General features: G+C 36.8%; 2 protein-coding genes across 2 annotated transcripts; both read left to right on the top strand.

Moving 5' to 3' along the window:
* Window positions 1-7,587: 7,587 nt before the first annotated feature.
* LOC116030256 (proteasome subunit beta type-4) lies at window positions 7,588-11,249 on the top strand. Its single transcript, XM_031272444.1, has 7 exons — window positions 7,588-7,724; window positions 7,813-7,880; window positions 8,741-8,817; window positions 9,369-9,498; window positions 9,654-9,813; window positions 9,908-10,093; window positions 10,916-11,249. Exons 1-7 carry the CDS (start codon window positions 7,719-7,721, stop codon window positions 11,027-11,029), a joined length of 741 nt encoding a protein of 246 aa, XP_031128304.1. The 5' UTR covers window positions 7,588-7,718; the 3' UTR covers window positions 11,030-11,249.
* A 1,345-nt stretch (window positions 11,250-12,594) lies between these two features.
* LOC116030255 (GDSL esterase/lipase 1-like) lies at window positions 12,595-15,232 on the top strand. Its single transcript, XM_031272443.1, has 5 exons — window positions 12,595-12,897; window positions 12,987-13,108; window positions 13,937-14,167; window positions 14,531-14,792; window positions 14,881-15,232. Exons 1-5 carry the CDS (start codon window positions 12,621-12,623, stop codon window positions 15,120-15,122), a joined length of 1,134 nt encoding a protein of 377 aa, XP_031128303.1. The 5' UTR covers window positions 12,595-12,620; the 3' UTR covers window positions 15,123-15,232.
* The last annotated feature ends 1,187 nt before the right edge of the window (window positions 15,233-16,419 follow it).

The following is a 16,419-nucleotide window of genomic DNA, read 5'->3' on the forward strand; positions in this document are numbered from 1 at the left end:
ATTTGTGAGGAATTAACGACGACAACTTTTGTCGCTAAATTTAGCAATGGATATTTCCGTCGCTAATTATATATTTTTTTCAAAAAAAAGATTATTTATTTTAATTAAAATCCCTATTTTTTTAATTTACTTGTTAAAGCTTAAAATGCATATCAAAACACTATACCTAACGGTATTATCATCAATACTACCTCATTGATGGAAGTGAATGAAAATAGAAACCATCAACATGATATTCCTCCACCCACCTGCAAAAAATCATTACATTATTTTCACAAGCATTCAAACATCAAGCATCGAACATCATACTCTTTTCTTTGCTATCAATGACGCGATCTGGATCCAGCAGCTCTCATGGTTCTCGTCAAGTGAACAATGGTCACGCCTCGGGCGATCTTCGTGAGCAGCTCAACAGTAATCGCGTGGGAGATCGCCGCAAGGGTGATCTTCGCAACCAGATCAATAACAATCATCATCGAGAGGGTAATCTCCGTAGCCAACTCAACAGCAACCACGATGGGGTTGCGCTCCCCTCCCAGTGAATGTTGCTCCCATCCAAGCCACGGACTTCCAAGCGGCGGCGCAGGCCATTCAACAAACGGTGGCGATGATGGCCGAGCTAGTAGCAGGGATACAAGGCCTCAAGTGGCGTCACCTCCTCAAGCAGCGTCACCTCCTCAAGTGGCGCTGCTCCTCAGGCAGAATCACCTTCTCAAGCAGTGTCACCTCCTCAAGTGGCGTCAACTCCTCAAGCAGCGTCACCTCCTCAAGTGGCGCTGCTCCTCAAGCAGCGTCACCTTCTCAAGTGGCGTCACCTCCTCGAGCAGCGTCACCTTCTCAAGTGCCGTCACCTCCTTGAGCAGTGTCACCTCCTCGCCTCCTCAAGTGGCGCTGCTCCTCAAGCAGCGTCACCTCCTCAAGCAGTGAGTGGCGTCACCTCCTCCAACAGTGTCACCTCCTCAAGTGGCGTCACCTCCTCGAGCTGCGTCACCTCCTCGAGTAGCGTCACCACTCAAATTCCGTGAAAATAAAATAAAATAAAACTTTATTCCCTTAGGGCCAGCACGAGATCCGATCTCGCTAGCTAACTGGCGGGAGGGTGTTTTCTGGGTAAAGCTTAAGGCTTTGCTACGAAAACACCACACTCTATTCCTTTAGGGCCGACACGAGATCCGATCTCGCTAGCTACCTGACGGGAGGGTGTTTTCTGGGTAAAGCTTAAGGCTTTGCTACGAAAACACCACACTCTATTCTCTTAGGGCCGGCACGAGATTCGATCTCGCTAGCTACCTGACGAGAGAGTGTTTATCTGGGTCAAGTCGGAGGCTTGATGTCAAAAACACCAACGCCAAAATAATAATAATAATAATAAATAATAAATATGCCGAGGCCATGCCGAGGCGAAAATTGGCCATGACCTCGGCCAATTTGGGCCAAGGTCGTCACCGCGGCCAATTTGGGCCGAGGTCGTCACCTCGGCTAGCTTTGGTCGGGGTTGTCACTTCGGCCAGCTTTGCCCGGGGTGGTCACCTCGGCCAGCTTAGGTCGGGGTCCTCACCTCGTCCAGCATTGGCCGAGGTCGTCACCTCGGCCCGCTTTGGCCGAGGTCGTCACCTCGGCCAGCTTTGGCCGAGTTCTCGCACCTCGGCCACAATTATCTTACCGTTCAAAAAGAAAACAATTTTACACAAGTAGTCATTATTCCTAAACCACCTCAATCGCTCTCGTTGGCTAGGGAGTGGGGGGACTGGTGACAGGATAATTTTCGACCCGGACCACCAGCACTGACCCGAAGGCAACAACGGTCACTCATTTTACAAAGGTGGCACATTGAAGATGATTGGTCAGCACATTGAAGAGGAGTTACTTCTCACCATCATTATCAACAGCTCCACTACCATTGAAGGCTGACCATCATTGAATAATCGTTACAAGTCACAAAGAGTCGTTGTACCTCAAGTAGAAGAAGAGCCCTGTTATAGAGGAGGGGGACACTTTCTAACACACGCGACATTACTATACTAGAGCACTATTGTACTAAGCATTGTATTAAACACTCAACATTGTACTCAAAACTCATACTGATAATACTCAAAATATACCGGTAACACATATTTACCGTCAGCAAGTTATGCACGGTCACTTTGAATCAAGTAGCAAAGTAAAGATATTTACAAAACAAGAAGAATAACAAATGAACAACCTAGACTCTTTATCTATACTCCGCTTATGTTAGTCATGTAGACACTCCAGTAAACACCTTTTGTCATCCCAAACAACTGCGCAATGAATAAATCTCACAAATTATAAACTAAGAATTATGAATAAATCTCACAAATTACAATTTTAATTCTAATGAGAAGATAAAATTAAAATATAATTATATATTCAAAGTGTGTTAGAGAAAGATAAAACTAAAATATAAGCATATATTCAAGATGTGTTAAGAAAAGATAAAAATTAAAATGTATATAAGATGTATTAGAGATTGCAATAACCCCTTGACTTTTTATAAGAAAACAATCACAAACTACCAACTAAAACTATCTCAAAATTTGAAAACTTTTATGTATAATAATATGTTATTTATTTTACTAATATATATATATATATATATATATATATATATATATATATAGGATCGCGTTCAAATGCGTACTTGCCGCCTAGGAGAGAAATGCGGACGAATCACAGCGCGCCACGTGTCCGGAATGTAGTTGCACCTAACGTTATAACTAGGTGCACGTCATGTTATAACTACGTGCACATAGGTGCACCCAGGTGCATAAATGTTAACAAGGTAAATTACTTGCACCTGCAAGTGAAAATAAGTGCACACGTGTAAGTAAAATGTATTACAAGTGCAAGTAAATTGTACAATAAGCATCAATACTAAGTGCACATAATGTTATAACTAGGTGCACCTATTGCTATAACTAGGTGCACATAGGTTGCAACCAGGTGCATGAATGTTAACAAAGTAAATTACTTGCACAAGTGCAAGTAAAATGTATTGCAGATGCAAGTAAAATGTATTACAGGTGCAAGTGAATTGTACAGTGAGCACTGTTGCAAAAATCCCCGCCTAGGCGCTAGGCGCTCCTGGACCGAGGCGAATAGCTCCCTAGGCGTCCGCCTAGGTGGCCGTCCGTCTAGGAAGCCGCCTAGCGCCTAACTCGGCCGACTGGGCCGAGTTGGCGGCCGACTAGGCCGAATTTGACCGAGTTAACTCGCCCAACTCGGCAGAGTTAGCCGAGTTAACTTGAGCGAGTCGGCCTGGTTAATTTTATTATTAAATTTATATATATTTAAATTTATTTATTTATATAAGTAAGAGAAGTAAGAGATATATATATATAATATATGTAATATAATATATGACATACACTCACACACATGAATTAATTTTTTGTTTTTATAGGTTGCCGCCTAGAACCGCCTATGCGCCGCCTAGACCGCTTAGGCGCTAGGCGCTAGTCTACCGCCCGACTAGCGCCTAGCGCCTACTGCAACCATGACAGTGAGCATCAATACTAGGTGCACCTAATGTTATAAGTAGGTGCAACCTATGTTGAAACTAGGTGCACTTTTAAGTGAAACTAGGTGCACTTGTAAGTGAAACTAGGTGCACCAAAGTTTCAGTTATTTACGAAAATGCCACCGCGTCATTTTTTTAAAATTGCATCTGATTCGTTGATCTGGACACGTGGACGACTGTGGAGCGTTCTCATTTCCTACCTGGGCGAGAGTTCGCACTAGAGTGCAACCCTATATATATATATATATATATATATATATATATATATAACTGTGCTGGGGTAGGTGAGGGGAGGACAACTGTCCCCATTACCCCCTTTGGATCTGCTCCCGCAAGGCTGCAACTATCTATCACCAGTTGTTATACCATGGACCAAGGTCCACCTTACCCTGGTCCTAAACGACATTGAATTGTGTATTTTTAGTATTGGAATTGTGAACTTTCAGAATGTAAATAGTGTTTCTATGTCAAAACATATATCAGTTGTACTAAATTTTAAAAGGATTATATTGTGTATTTTTAGTATTGGAATTGACCGTAGTATTTGAAAGGAACTTGTGGATACAAAACAAGGTAATCAGTTACATATATGTTAACATTGTGTGTTCGTAGTATACAAATTGTGAACATTTACAGGGCGTTTGGTTGGGAGGAGGGAATTAGGGGAGGAAAGAATTGTAATTTGGTGAATAAAGTAGGAATTGAAATTACAGTGTTTGGTATGCAGAAATAGGAATACAGGAAATTGAAAGGGAATAGACGATACAATGACCGGAATACCCTTATGTAGTAGTAGTAATAATAATAATAATAATAATAATAATAATAATAATAATAATAATAATAATAATTATAATTATTACTATTATTATTATTATTTTAATAATAATAATAATAATAAGAGTTAATTCCCAAAATGGTCCTCCGACTATGGCCTTTTCTTAATTTAGTTCCTTGACTTTTAATTGCACCCAAAGTGGTCCCCCGACTATTGAATTTCAAGCCAAAATGGACATCTGTTAGCTTTGGCGTGAAGTGGGGGTTAAAATGAAGGGTAAAATGGGTAATTCAAATTTTCATCTCCAATTTAATCAATATGCAGCCCCAATTCAACAACTTGCGCATATTTTTCTTCAACTTCATCCACAAACTTTCCAAGGCAAAGATTTCACTAAAATTTTATTTTGAAATACAATTAAAAATTAATCTATGAATTTTAAAAAATAATTATCAAGTACAAAAATAATAGATTACATATAAAGTATATTTTTTAAAAATTTGGGCTCATGTGTTGTCACCCTAGCTGCAGAATTTCATATATAAGTATTAGAATATCTATCACAATTTATTTTTAATTTAAATTAATATTAAATTTTTTATACCTATCTCATAAATCATCTTACACAAATGTGACTCTTTTTTTAATTTTGTTTCAATAATAGATTCATCAATAACCACGAACTCACCATTTCACCAAACATCATCCTCAGTAATTTAGGAACAAATTCATTTCCATTCATTATCTAATAATACCGAATCACAGCACATTATGTACATGAATTACAAGAATGATATGATACCAATTCAACGTCCAACCCCAATCCATATGAATTAGTTCATTTTCCCTTCATATTGTACTTGAGGTTGGTCAAAATGGAGTTGGCCGGACGCTGTGAACCTCCATCTGCTTGCACCATATATTTACATATTGATCCTCAACCCTGACAGAACCAAGCTTTTCCATATACACCCAAGCGACGCTATCGATGGAGGTAATAAGTGAATCACTATCGTCTTTGTTGGCACCCATCTCAGTCAACACCGCCGCGAGGTGTTTAAGGATGTTGACAGCTACATTGAGTTGCAAGGTTGTGTTGTCCAAGAGCCTTGCGCACTCGGTGTAGACCATCTTCACGCCCAGGATCCTCGCGACCTTGTTCGCCGCTATGGTTTCTTCTACATCATAATTTGGGGAAAAAACTGGCTTAGGAAAATCGCAATTAGGGTTGCAATTTGTTTCGTTAACTTAGGGAAGAAACCAGTTGATCAAAGTCTTAAAAAATATATAAATTGTCCATTTTACCCTTCTTTTTAACGGCATATTCACTCCAAAGCTAACGGATACCATTTTGGCTTAAAATTCAATAGTCAGGGACCACTTTGGGTGCAATTAAAAGTCAAGGAACTAAATTAAGAAAAGGGCATAGTCGAAGGACCATTTTGGGAATTAACTCTAATAATAATAATAACAATAATAATAATAATAATAATAATAATTATTATTATTATTATTATTTACAACTAAAAACGTACAGCAGAGATGATAGATGAGAATGGGATGAGTGAATAGGAGTTGATGAATATGATGAGACCTTGTATAATTAGAAGGGTAAAAATGTCAAAACATCAGCTTCTCCTCTCCATTGCAGCACCGAATTACAATTCATAGGGGAGGGGCTATGAATTGTAATTCAGCAAAGGGAGGGAATTGCAATTCGGTGGAATTGCAATTCCCTCCAACCAAACGGCGTAGTTGAGAGCTTCACAGAATTATGAGGTAATTGCATTGCAATTACTGTCAACCAAACAACCTGTTAGTATGTAAATTGTGTATAAGTCTACTTTGCAAGGTGGACCGGGGTCCACATAATAATTTGGTCTATCACGGTTTCTCAAATTTTGGTTTGACTCTGTCATTGATTCCCTATTAGGGTAGAAATCAAAGATCCCAATGGAAAGGAAACTTTAGTGTATTATAAAAGAAACTGTAGTTGTGTTCGAAAAAAATTAAATAACAGTTTCACATATTTGACTGTATAATGTCGACTGGAACTATAGTTATATTGAAAAGGAACTATAGTTGTGTTGAAAGGGAAGTGTAGTGTATACAAAATGAAACTGAATATGTTATAAACAGAGAGTTAACAGCACAGAACAGAACTGTTTCTTTTCATTAATCAAAACGACGTCGTTTTAATGCATGAAGCACAATCCATTGTGGACCACGCGGTCCACAGTAAAATTTGCGATATCAACTGGCAAAACTTGACAAATTATTGTGTGGACCATGATCCACATAGCTGTGTGGACCATTAATATAAGGTACATTTTTATTATACTAAAAGTACATTATTTTTGTACTAAAGGTACATTATTTCATTGTATATATAAAATAATGTACTTTCAGTACTTAAATAATGTGTTCTAAAATAATGTACTTTATGTACAAAAATAATGTACTTTTAGTATATTAAAAATGTACTTTTTTTATGTTCTACACAACTGTATGAACTATGGTCCATGCAATAATGATTGGCGAAACTTCCAATAATAGCATTTCTCCGGCAAATTATGCTTTGGACCCAGGTCCACCTTGCAAGGTGGACCTGGGTCCAAAACTACGTCGTTTTTGTCGGTTTTTTTTTTTTTTTTTTTAAATTAGTAAACATATTGCTGAATATAGAGTTGTCCAAAAATGTGTGAATGTAGAGGTTTCAAAGTGTGAATGTACAGTATAGAAATCGTGAATCTAGATTTATGATTGTGTGAATGTAGAGTTGCCCAGAAATGTGTGAATGTGGAGGTTTCAAATTGTGAATATGGAGTATAGAAATCGTGAATGTAGAGTTATGCATGTGTGAATCTGTAATAGAGTTAAGAAGTTCTAGCAACTTGTAGCCCTGTAATGTGTGAATGTGGAGTTCTCAAGTTGTGAATGTGGAGTATAGGACATGTGAATATAGAGTTTTGAATGTGTGAATGTGGAGTTAACAAATTGTGAATGTAGAGTATAGTGTATATGAATGTAGAGTATAGTTACTAAACATATAATCTTGTAATGTGTGAATGTGAAGTTTACAAATTGTGAATGTAGAGTATAGTGTATGTGAATGTAGACCTAGGTCCACCTTGCAAGGTGGACCTGGGTCCACGGCATAACAACCCCATTTCTCCAGTTTGGGCCAAAGGCAGAAATTTAGATAATGATATAGCCTAGCTCACTATGAGTGTTCTTTTCCGAAAGCCCATTAGAGTTTTATAAAAGCCCTTCAAATCCGACCCAGTTAGAGAGTTCCGTTCTTTTATTTTCTTTCTTGAGACTTGAGCAAGGGGAAAAGCCGAAAAGGGTAAAATTAGCGGTCACTTAGCATTCTCGATCTAAAATTTCGACGTTTCAGAGATGAATGTAAGCTTTTGATGTTCTTCCAGATTATATTTCACAGGAAATTATTGAAATTTGATTTCTGTTTTTACTAATATGATGATGCTCGCAGATGGCGGATTCTACTACTCCGGCTCAGAGCAGCTTAATAGGTTCACAGAGCGATTCTCAAAGAACTCTGTACTTATACTCAACCTCTCTATCTAACGCTGTACATATATTTATGTGTAGTACGTGTGTATGCTTGTTTTCCTAATGTGGTTATAGATGATCTAGGGTTGTCCATATGTAGGAATCCTCGAAACATAAACTAATATTAAAAAGATCTCTAAGTTTTCTCCTTCAACCAAAATTTGTCAGCTGGAGCTGTGAATTGCATTTTATTTTAAAAGAAAAGTAAAGATTTTGGTGAATTGAGGGAATTGCAAAGGCTAGGATTTTGGAACTTGTGAAAAAGGTCATATAGACAAGTGTGACCTATCTTGAGAATCTGAAAGGAACTGTATTTACATCATCTCAGAAGTTGTGTTCATTTGAATGTTAAATTGAGCAGCCTAAGCACAATCACACCTTGCATAGTGTCACGCACTTAGCCTTTATAAATATGGTTGGATTGAACTAATAGTATTATGTGCCTTTCGTCCTAGGGCAGTTAATTAGTTGAGCCATTGCATGTTGTGTTTGGGTTTGATTTAGCTTGATTAATAAACAATTGTTTGTTAGCAATCAAACTCAACTTAATTACTTGAATGAGCTTCGATGCATATTCTACATTATGTAAACCTTAAGTGTCCCATATAGAATGGGAGAGGAGTCCATTTCTTTGGAAACCATATTATTTGCCATTTTTCCATTTGTGTCATGGATGCTTGCAATCAAACCAATGTGAATCTCACATGTAAAACATAGCAAGAGAACAACTACTGAAGTTTATACTTAGTGAAACTAGTTGGAATGGGGGTCATTTATGTTTCCATAGTTGATTGTGCTTTTCCCTCGCTCAATTCCTGTGATTTTAACTCTTTCGGGTTTTGGTATAGGTACCCATATGTGACAGGTACTTCAGTGGTTGGCATTAAATACAAGGATGGTGTTCTTTTGGTTGCTGATATGGGAGGTAATGTTGTTTTGAATATGTTATTTAGTTTCATATCACTTGGTTGTTATGAGCTATTGTATCAGGCTAAGATTCATCATGATACTGATTTGATGAGCTGCAAGAATATATTATTTTATACTCATTTCTCTGTAACTCTAGTTTTACTGCTCTCTTCTTGCGTTGTCAGTTATGTATTTTGGGTTGTAGTATAGAATTATATAATATTACTGGCTAAAGATGATAAATTTATAGAACTGAATTTTTCTGATAAAATTGTAGAACTGATTTCCCTCCCCCTTTCGAGCCATATGGGAAATATATTGATCTTTCTTTCTTCTTTTTTTGGTTTAGACTTTAGAACTCAAATAAGTTTTAGTGTACACTGTACTATAAAAGAAACAGATGGCTATGAACTTTTGCGAATATTAGTGTTTTTGGATCTCAAATAATTGCTTAGGACATTTTTCTGACATCTTACTTAAACTGTGAAGGCCTAGCTAAGTAGCTATACATGTGATTTAACAGTGTTTTCAGTTTGTTGATAATAGTTTTATATTTTTCATTTACAGGATCTTATGGATCCACTTTGCGTTACAAGAGTGTGGAGCGACTGAAGCCTGTTGGGAAACACTCCATTGTTGGTGCAAGTGGTGAGATTAGTGATTTCCAAGAGATCTTGCGCTACCTTGACGAGCTTATGTAAGTATCCACTGTGTAATTAGTAACAAGCTAGGGGATTCTTCCACAATCATATTGTTTTTATTTTGTGGTTTATACTTTATAATGATCATTGGTTGTGTAGTGCTCTTCTCTTACTGAATTTTGGTTGCCTCCAACTCTTCATGGGTGCACAGCTTATATGATAATATGTGGGATGATGGAAACTCATTGGGTCCCAAGGAAGTTCACAATTATCTTACCCGAGTTATGTATAATCGGCGCAATAAGTTCAACCCTCTTTGGAATTCCCTTATCCTTGGTGGTGTGAAAAATGGACAAAAGTATCTCGGAACGGTAAACCCTCAAATTACTTTCCTCTTTTGTGCATATCATATGTTTTTCATATGCTCTTTGAAAGCAATTTTACTTTGTTTTATGTGGTTCTTAGGTAAATATGATTGGTGTGCATTATGAGGACAACCATGTGGCTACTGGATTTGGGAATCACCTTGCACGACCCATTCTGCGTGAAGAATGGAATGAAAACTTGAGCTTTGAAGAGGGTGTCAAGTTATTGGAGAAATGCATGCGTGTGCTTTTGTACCGCGATAGGTCTGCTGTGAACAAGATTCAGGTATGTTGCTTTCTTAGATTTTCCATCTTTTAAACAGTTGATGCAAAAAAGTAGCAGTAGTTTCTTTCCTTTCATTTGTCTTTTCCAGCTTTTTATGTCTTTCTAAGCTAGTTGCCTACGCATGCAAGTCTTTATTGAACTAGTTGAATTTGGAACAGAATGCATGTTCTTCCTGGCAATATAGAAATCTTTAAGGCTTCCTCTAAACCCATCCCTGACTACTATCAAGCAAATTAAACCCCTTTACCTAAAGGGTTGGTTCACAAGGAGGCCATTTTAGCTATTGTTGGTCCAAATGCTAACAAAGTAGAATTCTTAACATATTCATACAATTGAAATGATAAATAACAACAACAACAACAACAATAATAATAATAATAATAATAATAATAATAATAATAATAACAATAACAATAATAATAATAATAACAATAATAACAACAATAATAATAATAATAATAACAAATTAACAATAACAGCAGCAGCAACAGTCAAGTTTTCCTAGCTTGAAGCGAAGTCATTCCAATGCAGCTAACATTGAAAAGAAAACAAAATAACATGAACCTATTCCCCATCACGAAATGTGCTATCCAAGAAATGGCCTATCTTTCTAGAAAGGCAAGATATCCAAAAAAGTATTCTTCCTTAGGTTTTTGTCTAAGGTGTCTCTCTAAATCAACACATACAATTGTGTGATTGTCAGATTACTTTTTTAACTTTAAATGTCATCCATTTGAAGTTAACAAAATTTATATACTACTCTCACATTTCTGTTAGAGGTATGAAATTTGAAGATCATCTGACAATTGTATGGAATTGCAGATAGTGAAAATCACAGAAGAGGGTGCAACGTCTTTTCCACCATACTCATTAAAGACCTACTGGGGCTTCTCTGCTTTTGAGAATCCAACATCTGGTGCTGAAGGTTCATGGTAGGCACTAGCTCCGATATGATCTGGACTCCAGGAAACGACACACTGGGCACTCTGGCAGTACTTTGGTTCTTCAGTGGTTTTACATTTACTGCATCTTTATTGAAACTATTATCTAATTACGGAATATTGACTGAACCTGTATGCCGAAAACTGTTTTTTTTACTGTCTTGCTTTTTTATGTTTGAATTGAAATCTAATGGAGTCATGTGCATTGTCTTTTATTGTGGATGTAATACTTATCATCCCCCCCTCCCCCCTCCCCACCCAAGTTACTCTTTGCTGCCATTGCAGATTCTGCCATTACATTGATTTTCCACCATAACTTGAATGGTATCTCTATATGAAAGTAGGGAGTCTGGATAGGTTATGTTCCTAGTCCTTTGTATTCTTACTGGAAAAAGGGCCAAGTAAGCCTTCGAAATTGTAGCAATAGTGTAATTACGTCAAATAAGACAAAATGATACTTATCATATTGTAGGTTTTGTGGTAAAATAATGGTCAGAGGTCTTGTCTCGCACTATGTCAAATAAGACAAAATAACACTTATTATATTGATGATGACTTTGAAGTAAAATAATGATCAAAGTTTGTGTCTATTATATGATGATCAAAGTCTTTGCAGTGGCACGGGTTTTTGATGTATGGGCTCTAGAGAATGTGAGACGGGGACCTAAGCCTTAAAATCAAAAAGTAATACTAACTTTTTTAAGAAATAAATTTTAAAATTATTTTACTTAATTAAATAAATAAAGGAAAAACTCAAAAATATTTGTTGGCATAGGCATTACAAAAGAATTTTAAAAGGGATAGGGGTCAAATAGACACTTGAATTATTGATGAAAGTGTAATTAGCCCTCTCAATTACAAAAAACTTCAATTGGGCACTTAAACTTTAAAAAGAAATGTAATTAGACCTTTTTATAGGTTACCATCAAGTAATAAGTTAAAATTAGCTTACTTGACATCCACATATATCCTAAATGCTGACATGTAATATATTTAAATAATTAAATATTTTTTTTAAAATTATTGGCTACCATGGGGAGTGCTTTGAGATCGGACGGCGGCCTGAGCTCTGATGAGATTGAACGACGGCTTGACTCTTGAGCTTTGTAATTTAAATATATTACATGTCAGCATTTAGAATATATGTGGATGCCAAATTAGCTAATTTAGAATATATGTGGATGTCAAATTAGCTAATTTTAACCTATTACCTAATGACAACCTATAAAAAGGTCTAATTGCATTTTCTTTTAAAGTTTAAGTGCCTAATGAAAACTTTTTATTGTTGAGGGGGCTAATTGCACTTTCATTAATAGTTCAATGGTCTGTTTGACTCTTATCCCATTTAAAAATACTCAAATTAAGTAGTCAAAGACAGAACCTGTTTAAAACATTATTTAGTGAATATTAGTGTGATGTGATCTGAATTTCGCATATTACGGGGATGGATAAAAAATTGGAATCAGAAAGGGGATTCAAAGATGCCGGCATAAACAGATGACTCGAAGTAGTATTAAAATTACTAAATTAGTCATCCCGAGGACCACAAATGGCCTGCTCATCAACCACATCAATAATTCCTTGAAATGGGTTGTTTGTATTCCTATGTGTATGCCTTGGCTTTGCTTGGCAGCTTAACTACTGCTTTGCAATTGCATTGCTTAGCCCATGAGACTCATCACTATCACAAGAAACATAAAGTTGCCCTCTTTGTGTTTGGGGACTCAATCTTTGATCCTGGCAACAATAACTACATCAATACTACCACAAATTTCCAGGCTAACTTTCCACCCTATGGTGAATCATATTTCAAGCACCCCACCGGCAGGTTTTCTAATGGTCGTCTCATGCCAGATTTTATTGGTAGGCCTACCTTAACTATTGATCTTTAATTTTAGTGGGCAGTTTATTTTACTCTTTGTGATTTTTATCTTCTATGTTTGGTTACACAGCCCAGTTTGCCAAACTACCATTAATTCCGGCGTACTTCCGGACTGATCATCGGAGATTTATTAACGGAGTCAACTTTGCATCAGCGGGTGCCGGTTGCCTTGTTGAAACCTTTTCTGGCTTTGTGAGTGATGATTATTTTATTATTATTATTATTATTTTTTGTGTAAACCCACAAGGTGTTTTGGCTTTTTCCTGTTTGTTTAACGGTTCGAGTCCACCCGACTAATCTCAACTCGTTCTGAGAAGCACAGGAACTTACCTGAAAGGAATTGATGGCACTTGTGGAATCGAACTCGGGTTATCCCCAATTGTTATATCGTAGACGAGGATCCACAGTGCACTGAGGATCCTGATCCAATACACAAAATATGACTTCATAATGTACAAAATTCATGTTCATTATTTACATAATAAATGTCCATAACCCACATACACAAACACGATATAATGAACATGAATTTTGTGTACTATGAATATGAATTCTGTGTATTATGTTAAGTGTTTAATTCATTTTCATTATACTGTGTTTATGCGTATGTGTATTATGAACATGAATTTTGTGCATTATAAACGCGGATTCTGTACATTATGAAATTAAATTATGTGTATTGGATAGGGACCAGAGTTATCTGTATGTGTATTATGAACATGAATTATGTACATTTATGAAATTAAATTCTGTGTATTGGACCAGGGTCTACAGGATCCTGGCCCACGATATAAACTGTAGTTATCCCGGAGTTCTTAACCACAAAAAAACTCCTTTGCCACTTGAGCTATCCCTTTGGATTAACTTTGTGAATGATGATGATATTCCATAAAATAAGTTTTTTATTTTTAATTATGCGGACAAATAATATGGAATGAACTATGGATATATACTCAAGTCTTATGCATGAATCCATTTGTTGTTTAATTAGTTGCTTGATCTTTGTTTGATATTGTGCAGGTAATTGATCTGAAAACACAACTTGGGTATTTCAAGAAAGTGGCACAACAATTGAAGAAGATGTTGGGGGACAAAGAATCAAAGACCCTCATATCCAATGCTGTGTACATGTTTAGTATTGGCAACAATGACTTAGGCTTCCGCTTTTCAACAAATTCCACCATCTTTAATTCATATACTCGCCAGGAATATGTGGAGATGGTGATTGGTAATCTCACTAATGTTATCAAGGTACAATTTAATTTATAGTTTGTCATCAAGTTTTAAAGTTTCATTTACCAGATATTATACAATGCTAGTACTTATGAGTTAATACCCAATTTGGTCCCTTGACTATTAGGATTTCACGACTTTGGTCATTGACTTTCAAACTTGCTCAATTTTATTCGTATCTATATAATTTTTATGTAAAATAGTCTTTGGTCCAAACCAAAATAGTCCTGATTGAGGATATTTTGGTTTAACAATTGTATAGTTGGATATAAAATTGAACAAGTTCAAAAGTCTAGAATCAAAGTGGTGAAATTCTAATAGTCGAGAGACCAAATCAGGTATTAACTCTAGTGCTTGTTTATTTCAATCAAATTAATGTAGGATATATACAAGGAAGGAGGAAGAAAATTTGTGATTTTGTCTGTGGGACCTTTAGGCAGCACCCCATCTGCCAGGGCCTTCAAGCTTCAACAAAAGAATAATAGTGGCTATGTGAAGGAACTCCATAACATGGCGAAGATGCACAATAAGGCTTTACCCAAAAAGCTCAACAATCTGGAGAAGACATTACAAGGATTTAAGTATTCATATTTCGATTTCTTGAGGTTTACAACAAATGCAATTCACAATTCTTCGAAATATGGTTAGTGTGTCAACTAGTTCATCTTTTCCCTTGACACATTGCTCATAATTAAATACTTATAAGATTTATGTAATTTGTATGGTTTAAGGTTTCAAAGAGACGAAGACAGCATGCTGCGGTAGTGGTCCTTTTAGAGGATTGGGTAGCTGTGGAGGTAAAAGGGGGCAACTAAAAGAGTATGAGTTATGCAAAGATGTTGGAGATTATTTGTTTTTTGATAATGGTCACCCTACTGAGAAGTCCAACCTGATGTCTGCTAGATTGCTTTGGAATGGAGCCCACAATCTTGTCCAGCCATACAATGTGAAATCCTTCTTCGAATTTGTCTAGCTTTCAATTACATTTGTATGCAGAAATGAAAATAAAACACAATAGATAATATTGCTGTATTATTATTATTATTTTATTAGATGGATCTCAGCGCTTTGGTGGACATTAAACTTTTAACCACATCTCTCTATGATAAGTCACAGTGTCACGTCTCGAATCGAGCAGGGGCTGAACTCGATCAATTTATCCGGTCGACGCCTAACAATCCCCTCCCTGCCACAACCTTTGAATCCCTTCATCAAGTCGAGTTGCGCGCTCGGTCCTTAGCCTACGCGCTCATTATTCGCTACGCCGACGCCCAACAATCCCCTCCCAGCACTTGCCACAACCTTTGAATCCCCTTCATCAAGTCGAGTTGAGCGCTCGGTCCTTAGCCTACGCCCATTATCCGCTACGCCGACGCCCAACAATCCCCTCCTAGCACCTGCCACAACCTTTGAATCCCCTTCACCAAGCCGAGTTGCGCGCTCGATCTTTAGCCTACGCGCCCATTACCCGCTACGCCCACATTCCATTCAAACCCGGATCTCAGCGCTGCATTATGCTTACTTCTCAGGGGGTCACCCATCCAGTGACTGTGGTAAGTCAAGCATGTTAATCACAGATTTCTTTGGCTATTTAGTTGTCATCCCCTAGTCAAGCACGTTAATCACAGATTTCTTTGGCTATTTAGTTGTCATCCCCTATTTAAAATCAATTGGTGATAAGTAGGCGAACATTAACCATTTAAACACATCCCTACATGGTAAGCCATAGCGCCACGTCTCGAATCGAGCAGGGGCTAAACTCAGCCAACCCGATCGACACCCAACATTATTATTATTATTATTATTACTCCCTCTGTGCCATTTTACTTGTCTTATTTACTATTTATTAGTCAAATCAACTCTTTCTTTATTGCTTATTTTCTTTAGTAATTTTTTTTACTTTTAAATTTAATTTTTTGTGTTTAGTACTACTTTTAATATAGTGTCTAAATATATAAATTTTATATATTAATGCTAAACTTAATATTATAAAATATTAGATTAAAAATAACTTCAGTCAAGTCTCGTTAAACGAATCAGACAATCAAAATGAGACAATCAAAATGGGACGAAGGAAGTATTATTTTACTTGAACACACACATATAGGGTTCTACTCTCTTGAGAACTATGGCTCAGGTGGAATCTATGGTTTAATATGGGCAATAGACATTAGACACAAGTGTACCATTTATACGTGATAAAATCTTCCTATTACTCTAATTAGCGCTAATTAAGGCACAAACTAATAAGAAAAAGTGCTCCGAAAGGA

Source organism: Ipomoea triloba, chromosome 9, assembly GCF_003576645.1.
Source record: "Ipomoea triloba cultivar NCNSP0323 chromosome 9, ASM357664v1".
Classification (NCBI taxonomy): domain Eukaryota; kingdom Viridiplantae; phylum Streptophyta; class Magnoliopsida; order Solanales; family Convolvulaceae; genus Ipomoea; species Ipomoea triloba.

Excerpts from the sequence above, each read along its gene's own strand:
- LOC116030256 (XM_031272444.1), top strand. Across the intron at positions 7,881-8,740 it reads AGCGATTCTCAAAGAACTCT|GTACCCATATGTGACAGGTA; the intron begins GTACTTATACTC and ends GTTTTGGTATAG. Across the intron at positions 8,818-9,368 it reads TTTGGTTGCTGATATGGGAG|GATCTTATGGATCCACTTTG; the intron begins GTAATGTTGTTT and ends TTTCATTTACAG.
- LOC116030255 (XM_031272443.1), top strand. The coding sequence starts at position 12,621 with ATGGGTTGTTTGTATTCCTATGTGTATGCCTTGGCTTTGCTTGGCAGC. Across the intron at positions 13,109-13,936 it reads TTGAAACCTTTTCTGGCTTT|GTAATTGATCTGAAAACACA; the intron begins GTGAGTGATGAT and ends GATATTGTGCAG. Across the intron at positions 14,793-14,880 it reads TCACAATTCTTCGAAATATG|GTTTCAAAGAGACGAAGACA; the intron begins GTTAGTGTGTCA and ends GTATGGTTTAAG.